At 29.3% G+C, this 21,900-nt stretch overlaps 2 protein-coding genes across 3 annotated transcripts in view; one reads left to right on the forward strand and one right to left on the reverse strand.

The window, feature by feature from the left end:
• The window catches only part of LOC135129487 (sodium- and chloride-dependent glycine transporter 2-like), a 31,603-nt gene extending 16,850 nt beyond the window's left edge, over positions 1–14,753 (forward strand). For both annotated transcript variants that reach the window (XM_064056642.1, XM_064056641.1), the window contains exons 3-6: positions 12,520–12,798; positions 13,162–14,315; positions 14,368–14,523; positions 14,569–14,753. In XM_064056642.1, coding sequence (XP_063912712.1) covers positions 12,520–12,798; positions 13,162–14,315; positions 14,368–14,523; positions 14,569–14,667 — 1,688 coding nt within the window. In that variant the 3' untranslated portion in view covers positions 14,668–14,753. The remainder of the gene's footprint in view (positions 1–12,519; positions 12,799–13,161; positions 14,316–14,367; positions 14,524–14,568) is intronic.
• On the reverse strand, positions 14,730–15,881 carry LOC135129751 (lipoprotein lipase-like). Its single transcript, XM_064056999.1, has 3 exons — positions 15,830–15,881; positions 15,041–15,778; positions 14,730–15,001 (listed from the first exon to the last, which is right to left on the reverse strand). Exons 1-3 carry the CDS (start codon positions 15,879–15,881, stop codon positions 14,730–14,732), a joined length of 1,062 nt encoding a protein of 353 aa, XP_063913069.1.
• Positions 15,882–21,900: the final 6,019 nt, after the last annotated feature.

The following is a 21,900-nucleotide window of genomic DNA, read 5'->3' on the forward strand; positions in this document are numbered from 1 at the left end:
TTTGAAAAAACGACAATTGAAAAACAGAAAATCTAAAACCGGGAAGTCGAAAAATTGATAGATTAAGAAATCAAAACTTCTGAAAAATTCGAAAACATGAAAAACGGAAATATCGAAAAACTGAAATGAAAAATCGAGAAAACGAAAAATCTAAAATTTTAAATATTGAAAAATGAAAATATCAAAAAACTGAAAAATCTAAAATTTAAAAATCGAAAAATTGAAAAAACGGCAATTGAAAAACAGAAAATCTAAAACCAGGAAGTCGAAAAATCGAAACATTTGAAAAATTGAAATATGGAAAAGCTGAAACGAAAAATCGAGAAATCTAAAAATCTAAAATTTAAAAATTGAAAAATAAAAACTCAGCATATCGAAAAATCCAGAAGTCAAAAATGGAAAAGTCGAAGAACAGAAATATTGAAAAATACCAAAACTGAAATATCGAAAAACTGAAAAAAGAAAGAAAAACTGAAAAATCCCAAAACAGAAATATCCAAAAACTGAGAACCTAAAGAATCGAAAACTTGAGAAATCGAAAAATCCAAAGTTGGGAATTGAAAAACTGAGAAATGTAAAAATCTCAAAATTTAAAAACCCGAAAAATTAAAATTTCGAAAAATTGAAAACTTAGAACATCGATAAACCGAAACATCAAAAAAGAGAAAAATCTAAAATTTAGAAAATTGAAAAAGTAAAAAATTGAACAATCGAAATATTGAAAAAATAGAAAACTAAAAATCGAAAAATTGCAAAAACTAAAAAACAGAAATCGAGAAATCGAAATATCTAAAAGTCGAAAAACAGAGATTTTGAAAAATGGAAAAATCAAAGAATTGAAAAAGAGGGAAATGGAAGTTGAAAAATCCTCAAATCAAAAATTTACAAAATTTAATAATTGAAAAACTGAAAAATCGAGAAATCAAAAAGTGGAAAAGTAGAAAAACCAATTAATCGAGAAATTTTAAAATTAAAACTTTAGAAACGCCAAAAAAAGAAAAATTGAAAAATTCGCATATTGAAAAATCGAAAATTTAAAAAACAGAAAAATCGGAAAATTGAAGAATTGAAAAACTGAAAAATTGAGAAATCAAGAAGTCAAAAAATCGAAAACCAATTAATTGAGAAAAATAAAAATTCAAACTTTAAGAACTCCAAAAACTGCAAAATTGAAAAATTGAAAAACTGAAAAAGCTGAGGAATCTAAAAATCTAAAATTTAAAAAATTGAAAAATTAAAAAATCGAAAAGTTGAAAAATTGAAGATTCGAAATACCGAAAAATCAGAAAACTGAAATATCGAAAAGTTAGAAAACCTAGAAATCGAGAACCGAAAATTTGAAAAATTAAAAGATAGAAACCTGAAAATCGAAAAATTGCAAAAACTGAAAAACAGAAATCGAGAAATCGAAAAACCGAGAAATTGAAAAATCGATTGATCGAGAAATCGAAATATAGAAGTGCCAAAAATTCAAAAATAGAAAAATTCAAGAATTGCAAAAGGGAGGGAATTGAAAAACTGAAAAATCGAGGAATCGAAAAATGAAGTCATCGGAAAATCAAAATTGAAACATCGTCGAAAATTAAAATATCAAAAAACTGCAAAATCCAAAATTTAAAAATCGAAAAATTGAAAAACAGAAAATCTAAAACTGGGAAGTCGAAAAATCGGAAGATTCAGAAATCGAAACATTTGAAAAATTGAAATATGGAAGAGCTGAAATAAAAAGTCGAAAAATCTAAAATTTTAAATATTGAAATATTAAAATACCAAAAAATTGAGAAATCTAAAACTTAAAAATCGAAAAAGTAAAAAGTCGACACATCAAAAAATCCAGAAGTCAAAAATGGAAAACTCGAAGAACAGAAATATTGAAAAATCCCAAAACTGAAATATCGAAAAACTGAAAAATCCCAAAACTGAAATATCCAAAAACTGAGAACCTAAAGAATCGAAAAATTGAGAAATCGAAAAATCAAAAAAGTGAAGTTGAAAAATCGAAACCTGAAAAAATAGAAAAATTGAAAAACTAAAAAACCTGAAAAATCATCTAATTGAAAAATCGACAAATAAAGGGTTTATAAAAGTCAAAAATTGAAAAATCGAAATTTTTAAAAATCGTAAAATTGAAGAGAAAAACTGAAAACCGAGAAATTGAAATATTACGAGTACTTCGTGATGATTTATAAAACAGCATTTCCACCAGTTCAAATCGCTAATAATGATTCAAAATCGTAAATTAAAAAACTTGCACTAAAAACAGCAACACCGCTCGGTTCATGCGAGTTCGTTTTTCCGACTTCTCTGAAGAAAAGACCTTCGAAAAACATTTCACAGTATTGCGCAACAATCACGGCACTAACACGATTTTATTTTCCAACCACTATCACCAATAAATTTAACAATGAACGCAAAATCAGAACACGAGTGCATTTTATTTAACAACAAATTAAAAGCAAAATTCACTGAGACGAGAAAAATCCTCCCCCAAAGAAATTTGTGAATGCGAATTAATTAAAGTGTTGATGACGTCATCATAAAATATTAGATATAATGGAAAAAACCACTTGAAACTTCCATATAGAATGCTCCTTCACCTGCTTTAACAGTCCCCAGTTCTTTATTTTAACTTATAGGGGTTATAAAACACAAATAGGTTGGCAAACTTAAATTTTAAGTACAATTTTTCGAAGATTGTGTATTTGTTTGCCCGTGGTTCAAGGACGATTTAAGTTCTGTCTACACAACTTTAGACCGATTTTTAAATGTTTGTGATGTAATTTTACAAATCGTAATCAACCACAGGCAGTACAAACTTACCACAAGCAGAGCCCCAAGAAAATCTTCTCCATTCTGCCACTAACCTCACTTTATCCGCCAAAAACCGGAAAAATATTTTTCAAAATCCGTTTAAACTTCACGTAACACTTTATCCACCGAAAACCAAAAGACTTTTTTCAAAAACTACTCAGTGTTCATCTTTAATTGATAATTGATAATTAATAATCGAAGAGACATATTTCCGGTATCGCAGAGTAATTGAAACTGGTTTCGGTAATGTGCACTACATCCCCTTCCACCTCCCTCGACGTCTTATTGTCCGACAACCAATTCCAAGAATCAAGTACTCCGATGTTTCCAAGAAATTAGGCGCGCGTTTTCTTCCAAGAAATTCGTCGCGCAATTTTTTCCAGGAAATATCGATTTTTATAGATTCACAATGCACGGAAAAAATTAAAAATTAATGCAAAAATTAAATTTATTTTTCTTTTATTTCCGCGGCCCGAAATACACAGAATTTTGTTTTTTTACTGTTTTGATTTATTTTTTATAGAATTTAAAAGAGTGTCGGGGCATTTAAAGTTTTTTGAAAGAGATTAAAAGAATCTTGGGAGCTCCTATTTTTTTTTAAAGAACTTCCTGCGAGGGAAATTTTGTATGATTAATTTCAGACTATTTTTTTAAGCTTACGATTTTTCGACTTTGCTTTTTAGTATTTCGATGTCTCAAATTTCAAATTTTTTAAGTTCTCAATTTTTTGGATATTTCTTTCAGTTTTGGGATTTTTCAATATTTCGATTTTTCGACTTTTCGATTTTTCGTTAAACTTAAGATTTTTCAATTTTTCGACGATTTATACTTAGATTTCTCAATTTTTCGACTTTTCGATGTTCTAATTTTTCAATTTTTCGATTTCTCGAGTTTCCAGTTCTTCTTTATTTAAATTTTTCAATTTTCCGAATTTTTCAATTTTCGATTTTTCAATTTTTGGATTTCTCGATTTATCAAATTCAGATGTTTCGATATTTTCATCGTTCAATTTCTTGATTCATCAATTTTTCAATTTCTTGATGTCTCAGTTTTTTTTAATTTTCGATGTTTCAATTTTTGGATTTCTCGGTTTTTCGATTTTTTTACTTTTTCAGCGATCCGTTTTTTCAATTCTTTTTTTCGATTTTTAAATTTTAGATTTTCGAATTTTTATTTTTTGATTTTTTGACGTTTCGATTTCCCGATTTTTTGATTTTTCAGTTCTTCAGTATTTCTATCTTTCAATTTTTCAAATTTTGACATTATTAAATTTTTGAATTTTCCGATTTCTCGACTTCTCAATGATTCGATATTTCGTGAGTTCGTCAACTTTTCGAATTTTCGACTTTACTTTTTTGGTTTTTCCATTTTTTCAATTTTCCAATTTTTTAATTTCTCAATTTTTTGGATATTTCTTTCAGTTTTTGGGATTTTTCAATATTTCGAATTTTGCACACCTGGATTTTTTGATTTCTCGGTTTTTTCCTTTTTGGATTTTCAATTTTTCGTTAAACTGAAGATTTTTCAATTTTTCGACCATTTTATACTTCGATTTCTCAATTTTTCAACTTTTCGATGTTTTAATTTTTCAATTTTTCGATTTCTCGAGTTTCCAGTTCTTCTTTATTTCAATTTTTCAATTTTCCGAATTTTTCAATTTTCGATTTTTCAATTTTTGGATTTCTCGATTTATCAAATTCAGATGTTTCGATGTTTTCATCGTTCAATTTCCTGATTCATCAATTTTTCAATTTCTTGATGTCTCAGTTTTTTTTTTAATTTTTCGATGTTTCGATTTTTGGATTTCTTGGTTTTTCGATTTTTTTACTTTTTCAGCGGTCTGTTTTTTCAATTCTTTCTTTCAATTTTTAAATTTTAGATTTTCGAATTTTTATTTTTTGATTTTTTGACGTTTCGATTTCTCGATTTTTTGATTTTTCAGTTCTTCAGTATTTCTATCTTTCAATTTTTCAAATTTTGACATTGTTAAATTTTTGAATTTTCCTATTTCTCGACTTCTCAACGATTCGATATTTCGTGAGTTCGTCAACTTTTCGATTTTTCGACTTTGCTTTTTGGTTTTTCCGTTTTTTCAATTTTCCAATTTTTTAATTTCTCAATTTTTTTTATATTTCTTTCAGTTTTTGGGATTTTTCAATATTTCGAATTTTGGACACCTGGATTTTTTGATTTCTCGGTTTTTTCCTTTTTGGATTTTCAATTTTCGTTAAACTGAAGATTTTTCAATTTTTCGACCATTTTATACTTCGATTTCTCAATTTTTCAACTTTTCCATGTTTTAATTTTTCAATTTTGGATGTTTTCATGGTTCAATTTCTTGATTCATCAATTTTTCAATTTTTAATTTTTCTTCTCGGCTTTCGACTCCTCAATTTCTCGATCCTCTTGTTTTTGGTTTTCTTGATGTCTCAGTTTTTTTTAATTTTTCGATGTTTCGATTTTTGGATTTCTCGGTTTTTCGATTTTTTGCTTTTCGACTTTTCAATTATTTTTCGATGTTTTGATTTTTCAACGATCGGTTTTTTCAATTTCTCTTTTTTTCGATTTTTAAATTTTAGATTTTCGAATTTTTTATTTTGATTTTTCGACGTTTGGATTTCTCAATTTTTTAATTTTGGCATATTTTAATAGTTCAATGTTTTAAATTTTAGATGTTCCGACTTCTCCATTTTTTAATTTTTCAGTATTTCTATTTTTCAATTTTTCAAATTTAGACGTTGCTAAATTTTTGAGTTTTCCGGTTTCTCAATTAATCTATTTTTGACTTTCCCATTTCTCGACTTCTCAGTGTTTCGATTTTTCGTCAGTTTTTCTCCGTTTTTTAATTTTTCGATTTATCGAATTCAGATGTTTCGATGTTTTCATCGTTCAATTTCATGATTCATCAGTTTTTCAATTTTTAATTTTCCTTCTCGGCTTTCGGCTCCTCAATTTCTCGATCCTCTGATTTTTCAATTTCTTGATGTCTCAGTTTTTATTTAATTTTTTTCGATGTTTCGATTTTTGGATTTCTCGGTTTTTCGATTTTTTACTTTTGGGCTTTTCAATTATTTTTCGATGTTTTGATTTTTCAGCAATCCGTTTTTCAATTTTTCAATTTTTTTTAGATTGTTAAACTTTAGATTTTCGAATTTTTATTTTTTGACGTTTGGATTTCCCGATTTTTTAATTTTGGCATATTTTAATTGTTCAATGTTTTAAATTTTTGATGTTTCGATTTCTCGATTTTAGATTTTTCAGATGTTCAGTATTACTATTTTTCAATTTTTCAAATTTTGACGTTGCTAAATTTTTGAGTTTTCCGATTTCTCAATTATTCTATTTTTGACTTTCCCATTTCTCGACTTCTCAATGCTTCGATTTTTCTTCAGTTCTTCAATTTTTCGATTTTTCGACGTTGCTTTTTTGGTTTTTTGATATAATGGAAAAAACCACTTGAAACTTCCATATAGCATGCTCCTTCACCTGCTTTAACAGTCCCCAGTTCTTTATTTTAACTTATAGGGGTTATAAAAAACAAATAGGTTGACAAAATTAAATTTTACAATTTTTCGAAGATTCTGTATTTGTTTGCCTGTGGTTCAAGGACGAAGGAAGTTCTGTCTGCACAACTTTAGACTGACTTTTAAATGTTTGTGATGTAATTTTACAAATCGTATTACAAGCTTACCACAAGCAGAGCCCCAAGGAAATCTTCTCCATTCTGCCACTAACCTCACTTTATCCGCCAAAAAACGGAAAAATATTTTTCAAAATCCGTTTAAACTTCACTTTAACACTTTATACACCGAAAACCAAAAGACTTTTTTCAAAAACCACTCAGTTGATTGATAATTCCACCTCCCTCGGCGACTTATTGTCCGTCTACCAATTCCAAGAATCAAGTACTCCGCTGTTTCCAAGAAATTAGGCGTGGGTTTTTTTCCAAGAAATTCGTCGCGCGATTTTTTTTTGAGAAATATCGCTTTTATGGATTCTCAATGCACAGAAAAAAATTAAAAATAAATGCAAAAATTAAATTTATTTTTTTTTTAATTACCGCGCCCCGAAATACACAGAATTTTGTTTTTTACTGTTTTGATTTATTTTTTAAAGAATTTAAAAAAGTGTCGGGGCATTTAATGTTTTTTGAAAGAAATTGGAAGAATATTGGGTGCTTCTATTTTTTTTTTAAGAACTTCCTGCGAGGGAAATTTTGTATGAATAATTTCAGACTAATTTTTTAAGCTTACGACTTTTCGACTTTGCTTTTTTGGTTTTTCGATGTCTCAATTTTCCAATTTTTTATTTCTCAATTTTTTGGATATTTCTTTCAGTTTTCTTTATTTCAATTTTTTAATTTTCCGATTTTTTCAATTTTAGATTTTTCAATTATTTGATTTCTCGATTTATCGAATACAGATGTTTCGATGTCTTCAGTGTTCAATTTCTTGATTAATCAGTTTTTCAATTTTTAATTTTTCTTCTCGGCTTTCGACTCCTCAATTTCTCGATCCTCTGATTTTTCGATTTCTTGATGTCTGTTTTTTTTTTAATTTTTTGATGTTTCGTTTTTTGGATTTCTCGGTTTTTCGATTTTCTGCTTTTGGACTATTCAATTATTTTTCGATGTTTTGATTTTTCAGCGATCCGTTTTCTCAATTTTTCAATTTTTTTTTCGATTTTTAAATTTTATATTTTCGAATTTATATTTTTGGGATTTTTCAATGTTTCGATTTTTCGACTTTTCGATTTTTGGACTCCTGGATTTTTGCTTTCTGGGTTTTTTACTTTTTGGATTTTCAATGTTTCGTTAAACTTAGGATTTTTCAATTATTCGACTATTTTATGCTTAGATTTCTCAATTTTTGCAAATTTCGATGTTTTAATTTTTCAATTTATCGATTTCTCGAGTTTCCCGTTCTTCTTTATTTCAATTTTTCAATTTCTAATTTCTCGATCCTCTGATTTATCGAATTCTTGATGTCTCAGGTTTTTTTTTATTTTTCGATGTTTAGATTTTAGGATTTCTTGGTTTTTCGATTTTTTACTGTTGGGCTTTTCAATTATTTTTCGATGTACCGATTTTTTAGCGATCCGTTTTCTCAATTTTTTTTCGATTTATCAAATTTTAGATTTTCGAATTTTTACCTTTTGATTTTTTAACGTTTGGATTTCTCGATTTTTTAATTTTGGCATATTTTAATTGTTCCATGTGTTTTAAATTTTAGATGTTTCGATTTCTCGATTTTTTATTTTTCAGTTCTGCAGTATTTCTATTTTTCAATTTTTCAAATTTTGACGTTGCTAAATTTTTGAGTTTTCCGATTTCTCATTTAATCTATTTTTGACTTTCCCATTTCTCGACTTCTCAATGTTTCGATTTTTCTTCAATTCTTCAATTTTTCGATTTTTCGACTTTGCTTTTTGGTTTTTCGATTTCTCAATTTTCCAATTTTTTTTAATTCTCACTTTTTTGGATTTCTTTCAGTTTTGGGATTTCTCAATAGCTCGATTTTTCGACTTTTCGATTTTTGGACTTCTGGATTTTTTGATTTCTCGGTTTTTTAGTTTTCGGATTTTCAATTTTTCGTTAAACTTAAGATTTTTCAATTTTTCGACTATTTTATACTTCGATTTCACAATTTTTCAACTTTTCGTTGTCTTAATTTTTCAATTTTTCGATTTCTCGAGTTTCCAGTTCTTTGTTTCAATTTTTCAATTTTCCGAATTTTCCAATTTTCGATGTTTCACTTTTTTGATTTCTCGATTTATCGAAGTTTTCATCGTTCAATTTCTTGATTCATCAATTTTTCAATTTTTAATTTTCCTTCTCGGCTTTCGACTCCTTAATTCTCGATCCTCTGATTTTTCGATTTTTGGATTTCTCGGTTTTTCGATTTTTTACTTTTGGGCTTTCCAATTATTTTTCGATGTTTTGATTTTTCAGCGATCCATAAAAAATTGGAATTTTTTTTTTATTTTTTGATATTTGTATTTCTTCATTTGTCAATTTTACGCTATTTTAATTTTTCAAATTTTGACATTACTGAATTTTCAGTTTTCCGGTTTCTCAATTAATCTATTTTTTATTCTCCAATTTCTCAACTTCCGAAAGTTTCCATTTTCAATTCTTCAGTTCTTCAATTTTTCGAATTTCCAGGTTTTTGATTTTTCCAATTTTCGATTTTTTTAGTTTGTGATTTTTCGACGTTTCGATTTCTTCTATTTTTCAATTTTTCAATATTTGAGTTTCGGGATTTTTTAGTATTTCGACTTTTTACTTCTTGGATTTTTAGTTTTTCGTTTTTAAAACTTTCCATTATTTTCCTACACTCTGTAACTTTCAAAAAAAAAAAATTATAATAATAAAAATAAAACATTTTTCGACTGTTTTATACTTCGATTTCTTAATTTTTCAACTTTTACATATTTTAGCTTTTCAATTATTTTTAAAATTTTAGTTTTTTCGATTTCCTGAGTCTTTAGTTCTATATTTCAATTTTTCACTTTTTACAATTTTTAAATTTTCGATTTTCCAATTTGTTTTTTAATTCTTCGCTTTTCCAATTCTTCGATGTTTCTAAATATAAATAGGCCAGAATCGAAAAATCGATAAGTTTAAAATGGAAAAATTGATAAATCGGGAGATTGACCAATCAAAACATCGAAACATTCGAATAAAAAAATTGAAAAATCGAAAATTTCAAAATTCGGAAAATTGAAAAATTAAACTATAGAAAAATTAAAAATTCGAGAAATCGAAAAATTTAGAATGTTAAAAAATCAAAATACCGACAATTCGAAAAATTGAGGAATCGAAATATAAAACAGTCGAAAAACTGAAAAAAGTAAAGTTTAAAAAACAGAAAACTGGCAATTCAAAAAATAAAAAATCGACAAATCCTAAAATTGAAAGAAATATTCAAAAATTGAGAAATTAAGAAATTGGAAAATTGAGAAATCGAAAAACCAAAAAGCAAAGTCGAAAAATCGAAAAATTGAATAACAGAAGAAAAATCGAAAAATTGAGAAGTCAAAAGTAGATTAATTGAGAAATCGGAAAACTCAAAAATTTAACAACGTCAAAATTTGAAAAATTGAAAAATAGAAATACTGAAGAACTGAAAAACCAAAAAAATCGAGAAATCGAAGCACCCAAATTTTAAAACATTGAACAATTAAAATATGCCAAAATTAAAAATTCTAGAAATCCAAACGTCAAAAAATCAAAAAATAAAAATTCGAAATTCTAAAATTTAAAAATCGAAAAAAAAAATTGAAAAAATAAAAAAACGGATCGCTGAAAAATCAAAACATCGAAAAATAATTGAAAAGGCCAAAAGTCAAAAATCGAGAAATCCAAAAATCGAAGCATGGAAAAATTAAAAAAAAACTGAGACATCAAGAAATCGAAAAATCAGAGGATCGAGAAATTAAAAATTGAAAAATTGATGAATCAAGAAATTGACGAATGAAAACATATAAACATCTGAATTCGATAAATCGAGAAATCAAAAAATTTAAAAATCGAAAATTGAAATTAAGAAGAACTGGAAACTCGAGAAATCGAAAAATTGAAAAATTAAAACATCGAAAATGTGAAAAATTGCGAAATCGAAGTATAAAATAGTCGAAAAATTGAAAAATCTTAAGTTTAACGAAAAATTGAAAATCCAAAAAGTAAAAAACGGAGAAATCAAAAAATCCAGGAGTCCAAAAATCGAAAAGTCGAAAAACTGCGACATCAAGAAATGGAAAAATCATAGGATCGAAAAATAAAAAATTGAAAAATTGATGAATCAAGAAATTGAACAATGAAAACATCGAAACATCTGAATTCGATAAATCGAGAAATCAATAAATTGAAAGATGGAAAATTGAAAAATTCTGAAAATTGAAAAATTGAAATAAAGAAGAACTGGAAACTTGGGAAATCGATAAATTGAAAAATTAAAACATCGAAAAGTTCAAAAATTGAGAAATCCATGTATACAATATTCGAAAAATTGAAAAATCTTAAGCTTAACGAAAAATTGAAAATCCAAAAAGTAAAAAACCGAGAAATCAAAAAATCTAGGAGTCCAAAAATCGAAGTAGAAAAATCGAAAAATTGAAAAATCCCAAAACTGGAAGAAATATCCAAAAAATTGAGAAATTAAAAAATTGGAAAATTGAGTAATCGAAAAACCAAAAACGCAAAGTCGAAAAACCGAAAAATTGAAGAACTGAAGAAAAATCGAAACATTGAAAAGTCGAGAAATGGGAAAGTCAAAAATAGATTAATTGAGAAATCGGAAAATTCAAAAATTTAGCAACGTCAAAATTTGAAAAATTGAAAAATAGAAACATCTAAAATTTAAAACATTGAACAATTAAAATATGCCAAAATTAAAAAATCGAGAAATCCAAACGTCGAAAAATCAAAAAATAAAAATTCGAAAATCAAAAATTTAAAAATCGAAAAAAAAATTTGAAAAATTGAAAAATAATTGAAAAGCCCAAAAGTAAAAAATCGAAAAACCGAGAAATCCAGAAATCGCAAACTTAAGAAATCGAGTAGTATTAAAAAATCAAAAACCTGAAAAATCGAAAAATTAAAAAAAAACTGAGACATCAAGAAATCGAAAAATCAGAGGGAAATTGAGGAGTCGAAAGCCGAGAAGAAAAATTAAAAATTGAAAAATTGACGAATCAAGAAATTGCACAACGAAAACATCGAAACATCTGAATTCGATAAATCGAGAACTCAAAAAATTGAAAAATTCAAATTTAGAAAAACTGAAAACTCAACAAATCGGAAAACCCAAAAATTTTAAAAATCGCAAACTTTAGAAATCGAGTAGTATTAAAAAATCAAAAACCTAAAAAATCGAAAAATTGAAGAACTGAAGAACTGAAAAATCAGAGCTTTGGGAAATCGAGAAATGGGAAAATAAAAAATAGATCAATTGAGAAATCGGAAATTTCACCTCAAAACTAAGGTATTTAATTTTATTTTACCTGAAACTTATGGCTATTTTCCAGAACCTCCAGTTCAAATAAGTTTTAGTACATATTTTTCAAAAATTTTATTTTCAAATAGAATTTTTCGAAAATGTTGTTCAAGGACCAACAACACTCTATATCAGCACATCGAGACGTACATGTCAGAATTTTTTGGGGATGTTTAGATAATACAGAGTGTAAATTGTTATGAATTTCGGAGTAATTATATTCCCTGACAGTTCTGAGACTTACCTGTCCCATGCGGTAATGGCAGTAACAGCTTATATTAGTATAAATGCTTAGGTGAAAACCTCAAGGCAGATTCATAAACGACACGTATAACCTTTTTGTGTGAGCGTCGATTTTCAAAAAAATTAATTTTCGCATTCAACCCAAGACAATCTAAATTAGCATCGCCCACATTGTACACACGAAACTCTGTTATTCGAAATAAACAAACCCATTCCCCTCGATTTTATGCCCTAATTAACTTTCCCACCGCGTGGACGCTAAGTCTTTATTAATGGTCTTTATTGTCCCAATATGAGCACGTTATTAATGACACTTGCCAAATGACACGATTGGTCAGCTGTTGATATAGATCGTTAGTCTAAATCTCACCGTAAATCATCCCTGAAACTGATTTATAACCAACCCGAGCACAGTTCTGCTCAAGACAAAAATCCGCGCTTGATTAATCTGCAATTTCTCGAATTCCAGGGGCCTTCCTCCTAACCTACTGCATCATGGTGCTCCTCATGGGCATGCCCATCTTCCTCCTCGAGCTCGTCGTGGGCCAGTATTCGGGGCTAGGCCCCGACCAGGCCTACAGCAACATCGCGCCGATTTTCACCGGCTTAGGATACTGCACTCTGGTGGTAATCACGCTGATTACTATTTATTACATGGTGATCATCGCCTGGACCCTCTTTTATTTCTTCGCTTCGTTCACCAGCGAATTGGGCTTCGGTTCTTGCCACAACGACTTTAATACAATGGGTGAGTGTAATGTGTGAGGGAAATTAAGTCCTTTGTGACTTTTGGTCGAATCGCTCCGGTTTTTCTCCTTTTATTGCTTTAGCCATTAGTCAAGATTATTGCGTTCGGGGTTATAAGCTCCCCTTTAGGCTAATTGTTTCCATTTTCGGCCATTTGTTTCTTTGCGTCGGGCACATTTGATTAGCCGAAAAAGAATAGCTTGGGGAAGTCGTTAATAACTGGGGAGGATCGGGCAATGTTTATATAAATAAATTTGGGGCTGTAACGCACTCCAGAGACGCTCATAAATACCACTCCTAGATGTATTGACACTACGGGTTTAAAGTCAACTTCAAATCAAGGAGTTATTAATTAATAGTGTAGGTTGTTTCAGTGCCACGGAAGACTCCAACTGCTCCCCCGACCAAACCTACTACAACAAACAGTGTACTCTTGTGGAGGAAATATGCAAAGACCACGGTTTCGTGGGTGCCTTAGACAAGAGGTTTTGCCTCACCAGCAACGGTACCACCGTCCACATTAACCAAGTGGTCAATCGTACTTTAGCCACTTATGAGTACTTCCGCGATTACGTCCTAGGTTTGGGGGATTCCACCTGGGAGGAGTTTGGAGGACTCAGATGGCAGCTCCTCCTCTGTCTCCTACTCGCATGGATCATCGGTTTTTTCTGTGTCATAAAAGGCGTCAAAACTTCCGGAAAAGCCGTCTACTTTACCGCTTTGTTCCCCTACGTGATTCTCACAGCTCTCGTGGTACAAGGAGCCATCCTTGAAGGTGCCGTCGACGGCATTCTCCTATACTTAACCCCCAGATGGGAAAAATTGCAAGAAGTAGACGTTTGGGCCAACGCAGCTTCGCAAACTTTCTACTCGTTTGGAATAGGTTGTGGCTCTTTAATAACCCTAGCTTCTTACAACGATTTCAAGAACAATTGTGTCAAAGACGCGCTTATTGTCACTGCTACTAATGTTTTTACGTCGATTTATGCTGGGTTTGCGATTTTCTCGATGTTGGGTTTTTTGGCGCACCAGATGGGGGTTCCAGTGGAAGAGGTGGCTCAAGACGGGCCTGGGTTAGCTTTCGTGGCGTACCCTGAAGCTATCTTACGACTACCGGCACCGACGGCATGGGCTGTAGCGTTTTTCTTCATGTTGTTTATTCTGGGTTTGGGTAGCCAGTTCGCGGGGATCGAAGCCATCAGGTGTCTCATTCTCGACAGGTGGCCGTACATGAGGAAGTACCAAATTTACGTAACACTTGTTATCTGTGTGTGCTGCTTCATCCTCGCCATTCCTATGTGTTTCGACGGAGGCGTCTATCTTTTCACCCTCATGGAATGGAACACGGCTTCATGGGCTATCCTCCTGATTGGAGTAGCAGAAGTGGGAGCCGTCTCTTGGTTCTATGGGTGCAACCGAATTTTAGACGACATGGCCAAAATGGACATGAAATTATCAAAACCGTCGCGGTGGTACTGGTGGGTTTGTTGGGTCATCATCACACCACTAACCCTTCTGGTAGCTAAACCCACCAATGCAAAAACCCACCTACTACACACTTAATTTGTAGGGAGTTTTTGTTTTCCAAATGGCGACATTCACAGCTGCATCGTACGAAAACTACGTTTTCCCATTATGGGCAGACTCGTTGGGTTGGATGATGGGGTTGTCCACCTTGGCACCATTCGTGATATTCGTGGTCATGGTGTTATGGAAACGAGAACACGTAAGTAGGCGGATCTACATAATTCGCACTAACGCGTTTTTGCAGACTGGTTGGAACCTGTTCCGACCGACTTCAAACTGGAAGGCACAAATCACAAAAACTGAAAGTAACCTCACACTAACAAAAGACCAAATAGGAGCATAGACTGACATGAACAACAAATCTAAGAAAAATATTTATTTTGTTCAATAAAAAACTCAATTTTTCTAGTTGATGAACGGTAATCTAAACCGTGGCGTGTTTATTTTAATCCCGAAAGGACTTTCTAAAAGTTTGCTGTAGGGTAGTGGAGAGTCGCTCTCAAGGTAGTAGGGTCCTGCAGCAGATCGTGGTACGTGCTCACCCATCACAACTTTCTTGTTACTATTGCACGCCAGAATGTGGTACTCGATTGAATTCGGACACGACAAAGCCTCAAACTTCTTACCGTTGATGGAATCTTGGAAGTACTCGACAGCTTTGAAGTGGCTGCAACCAACTAAACCAACAAGTTGTATATAACTCTCAAGCAACTTACTCGAGTCAAAAATATTGACGAGATTGAAACACCCAGGTTGCAGAGGTCCCCCATTCTCTACATAAAAATCAGCGGTACCGATGGCCTCACTCACCCCCAGGAACCCCGCATTCGTATGAATAACATCCACGAAATCAGCGTCGTCGGGACTCAACCTAGAATCCGCACTCCTCTTCCTCGGTACTTCAAACAACGGCGCAGCCACATCTAACCCCGTAATCCTCCCAATTTTTTTCCCGCTTTCTTGTAGCACCTTCTGGCCTGCGAAACCTGCCACATGACCACCCAAAGACACACCCAGCAGATGCATATTGTTCAAAAACTTCTCTTCTTTTCGGGTTAGTTCCAAAATGAAGTCTGCAAGGATGTTGCCGATGTCTTTGGTACTACTAGCCGAGTGCATGTAAACTTTCCTCGCGTGATCTGCCCAATCCACTGAGATCACGTTGTAGTTCCCGTGGTTGTGGTACCGTTGCGCTAGGTCGCCGTTGGACTCGTCGAAAGCGGAAGCCTGCCAGCCATGAATCACGAATTTGGTGGGTTTTGATGGGTCGAGGGTGAGCTTCTTGGGGTCGAGTTTAAGCGTTTTGTTGTCGGAGAGGTGCAAGATGAAGGCTATGTCGTCCGGGGAGACTTCGCGGAAGGTGAAGGTGTTGACGATGTTGTCGATTTCGTTGGAGGCGGCGTTGAAGAGCCAAGAGAGGAAGACGTCTGGGGGTGGTACCATTTGGGAACGAACTGAAATGGAATGGAGTATTATTAATGAGTACTACCTTGAATTTAACTTACCCGAAAAAATGATACACGTAGACACTATCAAACCGATAATATAACGGTTCATTTTAAGAGTAGAGAAACCTTCAAGTACTAAAGTCGAGTACTAATTGTTGTCGATGCATATTACGATCATGTGGTCTTATTAGAAATGTGTAAAAGTATGTTCCACTCACATCTTTTTGCATTGAACGAAGGTTATTACCTTCAAGGTTCACGCTTTTTAATTAAAAATGTCTGTCCAAGATCAAGGGATTATGAAAAGTAGGATATATATTGTAATGTCAGTTTCATTCGTTTTGCTTCATTGATAATGAAAATTAAATACCTATTGCTTTATACCATAAATGTTCAACGCAGTTTTCTCGACATTTCTCAATTTTATATCACAATTTTTGGTGTCTTTATTTCCTTTATTTTTTTGTTGTTTCTTTCGATTTACATTTTTTTTTAATTCAATTTTTCAAATTTTCAGGCTTTGATTTTTCAATTCCATGATTCTCCACGTTTGAAATTTTTCAATTTGGGGATTTTTGGATTTCCAGTTTTCCAATTTTTCAATTTCTTTAATTTTCAATGTTTTGATTTTACAATACAAATTTCTTTTTTTTTTATTTTTCACTTTTTCGAATTTCAAGTTTTTCAATTTTTAACCTTTCGATTTTTTAAATTTTCATGTTTCATTTCCACTTTTGACATTCTTCAAGTTTTCATTATATACTTTTTCGTTTTCATATTTTATTTTCTCGATTTATATCACAATTGTCAGTTTTTTCATTACCTTTATTTTCTGTTTTTTTTTGATTTTGCAATTTTTCAAATTTTCAGGCTTTGAATTTTCAGTTTATCCATTTTTCAATTTTTAAATTTTTCACTTTGTAGTTTATGAATTTTCAGTTTTCCGATTTTCCAATTTCTTTAATTTCCAATATTTCTATTTCATAAAACATATTTCTTTTTTTTCGATTTTTAAGATTTTTCAAGTTTTCATTTTGTAATTTTTCGTTTTTTATTTTTGATTTTTCGATTTTACAATTTCTCGACTTCCAAAATATTGAATTTTTCTTTCCTTCAATTTTTCGGTTTGCATCAGTTTTTCAATTTGTCAATTTTTCAATATTACAGTTTTTCATTTTCCGATTTTTCAGTTTCTCAATTTTTAATTTTTCCCTTTTCCAATTTTTTTGTTCCGATTTTTCTTTTTCTTTTCCCCGATTTTTTGATTTTCACTTTTTCAATTTTTCAACTCCCCGAATTTTATTTTGCGTTTTCCTGATTTTTTATTTTTCATTTTCTCGATTTTATATCACAATTTTTGGTTTCTTTATTTCCTTTATTTTTTTGTAGTTTCACTTTTTCAAATTTTCAGGCTTTGATTTTTCAATTCCATGATTTTCCACGTTTAAAATTTTTAAATTTGCAGTTTTTGGATTTCCACTCTTCCGATTTTTCAATTTCTTTAATTTTCAATATTTTGATATTACAGTACATATTTCTTTTTTTTATTTTTCACTTTTCCGAATTTCAAGTTTTTCAATTTTTAATCTTTCGATTTTTTAAATTTTCGTTTCTTCAAATTTTCATGTTTGATTTTCACTTTTGGCATTTTTGAAGTATTCATTATATACTTTTTCGTTTTTTTATTTTTGATTTTTCAATTTTACAGTTTCTTGACTTCTAAATTTTTCAATTTTTCGAGTTGCAATTTTTTAATTTTGCAATTTTTCGATATTACAGTTTCTCATTTTTCGATTTTTCACATTCTCAGTTTTTAATTTTTGTCATTTTCAATTTTTCGTTTCCTCAATTTTTCAAGTTGTCGATTTTTATTTTTCAATGTGACGAATTTTTAATTTTTATTTTCTCGATTTATATCACAATTGTCCGTTTTTTCATTTCTTTTATTTTCTGTGTTTTTTTTTCGATTATACAATTCTTTGTGTGTTCAATTTTTCAAATTTTCAGGCTTTGAATTTTCACTTCGTCCATTTTTCAATGTTTTAATTTTTCACATTGCAGTTTTTGATTTTCAGTTTTCCGATTTTCCAATTTTTGTAATTTTCAATATTTCTATTTCATAATACATATTTCTTTTTTTTTTATTTTTCACTTTTTCGATTCTTCAGATTTTTCAAGTTTTCATTTTGTAATTTTTCGTTTTTTATTTTTGATTTTTCAATTTTACAATTTCTCGACTTCCAAAATTTTCAATTTTTCGGTTTGCATCAGTTTTTTCAATTTGGCAATTTTTCAGTACATATTACAGTTTTTCATTTTTCGATTTTTCAGTTTCTCAATTTTTAATTTTTCCCTTCCCCAATTTTTTTGTTCCGATTTTTTTTTTATTTTCCCGATGGATTTTTTAATCTTCACTTTTTCGATTTTATATCATAATTTTTCGATTTTATAACACAATTTTTCGTTTTTTTCGTTTCCTTTATTTTTTTGTTGTTTCTTGCGATTTACAATTTTTTATTTATTCAATTTTTCAAATTTTCAGGCTTTGATTTTTCAGTTCCATGAGTTTCCACGTTTAAAATTTTTCAATTTGCAGTTTTTGAATTTCCAGTTTTCCAATTTTTCAATTTCTTTAATTTTCAATATTTTGATTTTATAATACATGTTTCTTTTTTTTCACTTTTTGGAATTTCAAGTTTTTCAATTTTTAATATTTCGATTTTTTGAATTTTCGTTTCTTCAAATTTTCATGTTTGATTTTCACTTTTGACATTTTTCAAGTTTTCATTGTATACTTTTTCGTTTTATATTTTTGATTTTTCAATTTTTCGAGTTGCAATTTTTTAATTTTGCAATTTTTCGATATTACAGTTTCTCATTTTTCGATTTTTCACGTTCTCAGTTTTTAATTTTTGTCATTTTCAATTTTTCGTTACCTCAATTTTTCAAGTTCTCGATTTTTATTTTTCATTTTCCCGATTTTTTCAATTTTCATTTTCTCGATTTTATGGCACAAATTTTCATTTTTTCAATTCCTTTATTCCTTGTTGTTTCTTTCGATTTTTCAATTTTTCGTTTCTTCAATTTTTCGAATTTTCAGTTTCCCAATTTTTTGTTTCCACAATTTTCCATGTTCCCGATTTTATTTTTCAGTGTGGCAAATTTTTAATTTTTATTTTCTCGATTTATATCACAATTGTCCGTTTTTACATTTCCTTTATTTTCTGTGTTTTTTTTTCGATTTTACAATTTTTCATGTGTTCAATTTTTCAAATTTTCAGGCTTTGAATTTTCAGTTCGTCCATTTTTCTATTTTTAAATTTATCACTTTGCAGTTTTTGGATTTTCAGTTTTTGGATTTTCCAATTTCTTTAATTTTCAATATTTCTATTTCATAATACATAAGTATTTCTTTTTTTTTTATTTTTCACCTTTTCGATTCTTAAGATTTTTCAAGTTTTCATTTAGTAATTTTTCGTTTTTAATTTTTCAATTTTACAATTTCTCGACTTCCAAAATTTTCAATTTTTCGTTCCTTCAATTTTTCGGTTTGCATCAGTTTTTCAATTTGGCAATTTTTTAATACATATTACAGTTTTTCATTTTTAGAATTTTCAGTTTCTCAATTTTTAATTTTTCCCTTTTCCAATTTTTTTGTTCCGATTTTTATATCACAATTTTTCTCTTTTATATCACAATTTTTCGTTTTACATTTCCTTTATTTTTTCTTGTTTCTTTCGATTTTATAATTTTTCGTTTTTTCAGTTTTTCAAATTTTCAGTTTTTTTTTCAATTTTTCTTAAAATTTTCAAGTTTGATTTTCACTTTTTACATTTCACAAGTTTTTATTAGACACTTTTTCGTTTTTTTATTTTTGATTTTTCAATTTTACAATTTGTCGATTTCCAAATTTTCCAATTTTTCAATATTACAATTTCTCATTTTTCCATTTTTCACATTTTCGATTTTTAATTTTTCCCTATTTCAATTTTTCTTCCCCTCAATTTTTCAACTCCCCGAATTTTATTTTGCGTTTTCCTGATTTTTTATTTTTATAATAATAATAATAATAATAATAATAATAATACATTTATTGAATCCAAAAAAAAAAAAAAGATCCAAAAGGAACAAAAACAGTTTAAAACTGATATAATTTTGCCCTAACAAGTAATCTAAATAATTTGTTTTTACAATACAAAGATATAAAGAATCCATTAAAATTATTTACATACATTAAAATAGTTTCAAGTTTTTCATTTTCTCGATTTTATATCACACTTTTTTGTTTTTTCATTTCCTTAATTTTTGTTGTTTCTTTCAATTTTCAAATTTTTCGTTTATTCAATTTTTCAAATTTTAAGGCCATTCGATTCCAATTCGTCGATTTTCCAATTTTAAAATTTTTCAGTTTGCAGTTTTTGGGTTTCCACCCCTTCTTTACTTTTTGGATTTTCAAGTTTTCGTAAAACTTTTTTGTTTTCATATTCTTTATTTTTCAATTTTACAGTTTCTTGACTTCTAAATTTTTCAATTTTTCGATATTACAGTTTGTCATTTTTCGATTCTTCACATTCTCAGTTTTTAATTTTTGTCATTTTCAATTTTTAGTTTCCTCAATTTTTCAAGTTCTCGATTGTTATTTTTCATTTTTCCGGTTTTTTTAATTTTCATTTTCTCGATTCTATGTCACAAATTTTCATTTTTTCAATTTCTTGTTTCCTTCGATTTTTCAATTTTTCGTTTCTTCAGTTTTTCGAATTTTCAGTTTCTCAATTTTTTTATGTTCCCGATTTTTATTTTTCAATGTGGCGAATTTTTAATTTTTATTTTCTCGATTTATATCACAATTGTCCCTTTTTTCATTTCTTTTATGTTCTGTTTTTTTTTTAAATTTTACAATTTTTCATGTGTTCAATTTTTCAAATTTTCAGGCTTTGAATTTTCAGTTCGTCCATTTTTCAATTTTTAAATTTTTCACTTTGCAGTTTTTGGATTTCCAGTCTTCCGATTTTCCAGTTTCTTTAATTTTCAATATTTCTATTTCATAATACATATTTCTTTTTTTTTCACTTTTTCGATTCTTAAGATTTTTCAAGATTTCATTTTGTAATTTTTCGTTTTTTATTTTTGATTTTTCAATTTTACAATTTCTCGACTTCCAAAATTTTCAATTTTTCATTCCTTCAATTTTTGGTTTACACCAGTTTTTCAATTTGACAATTTCTCCCTTTTCCAATTTTTTTGTTTCCGATTTTTATTTTTCATTTTACCGATTTTTTAATTTTCACTTTTTCGTAGCAGGTACTAGCCCCACCCACCCGCCTTTATTTTCTTATTAGAGAGTATGTCATGTGCCAAAATCACTTTTATCATAGCAAGTACTAACCACGCCCACCTGGGTTCTTCTCATTTTAACTACTAATTTTACTTCTGTTTAGTATAAGAGCCACCTTTCATTCAGAGTAGACAAAGAATCACTGAAATGAAGGTGGGTGGGTGGGTGGGGTTAGTTCTTGTTATTAAGTCGATTGAAAAAGCTGAACATAGCCCCGCCCACCTCCTTCCTCATTGACTAACTTATTTTATTTATTGTGAAATGGACATTGAATTATATTTTGACAAGCGGAAGAATCTAAGATTTAAAACAAAGTCAGAAGTGCTAGCCCCCTTATTTTTTTGTTGTTTCTTTCGATTTTACAATTTTTTGTTTACTCAATTTTTCAAATTTTCAGGTTTTGTTCAATTTTTCTTCAAATTTCCAAGTTTGATTTTCACTTTTTACATTTTTCAAGTTTTTATTATCCACTTTTTCGTTTTTTATTTTCGCTTTTTCAGTTTTTCGTCCCCTCAATTTTTCAAGTCCCCAAGTTTTATTTTGCGTTTTGCTGGTTTTTTATTTTCTCGATTTTATATCACAATTTTTTGTTTTTTCAATTCCTTAATTTTGGTTGTTTCTTTCAATTTTCCAATTTTTCATTTATTCAATTTTTCACATTTTAAGGCCAATCGATTTCAATTCGTCGATTTTCCAATTTTGAATTTTTTTTTGACGTTTCGACTGTTCGATTTTTAATTTTTTGGATTTTCAAATTTTCGTTTTTTAAACTTTAGATTTTTCAATTTTCGAC

Source organism: Zophobas morio, unplaced genomic scaffold, assembly GCF_036711695.1.
Source record: "Zophobas morio isolate AGI-343-1 ecotype UQ-CSIRO unplaced genomic scaffold, CSIRO_AGI_Zmor_V1 ptg000016l, whole genome shotgun sequence".
Lineage (NCBI taxonomy): Eukaryota > Metazoa > Arthropoda > Insecta > Coleoptera > Tenebrionidae > Zophobas > Zophobas morio.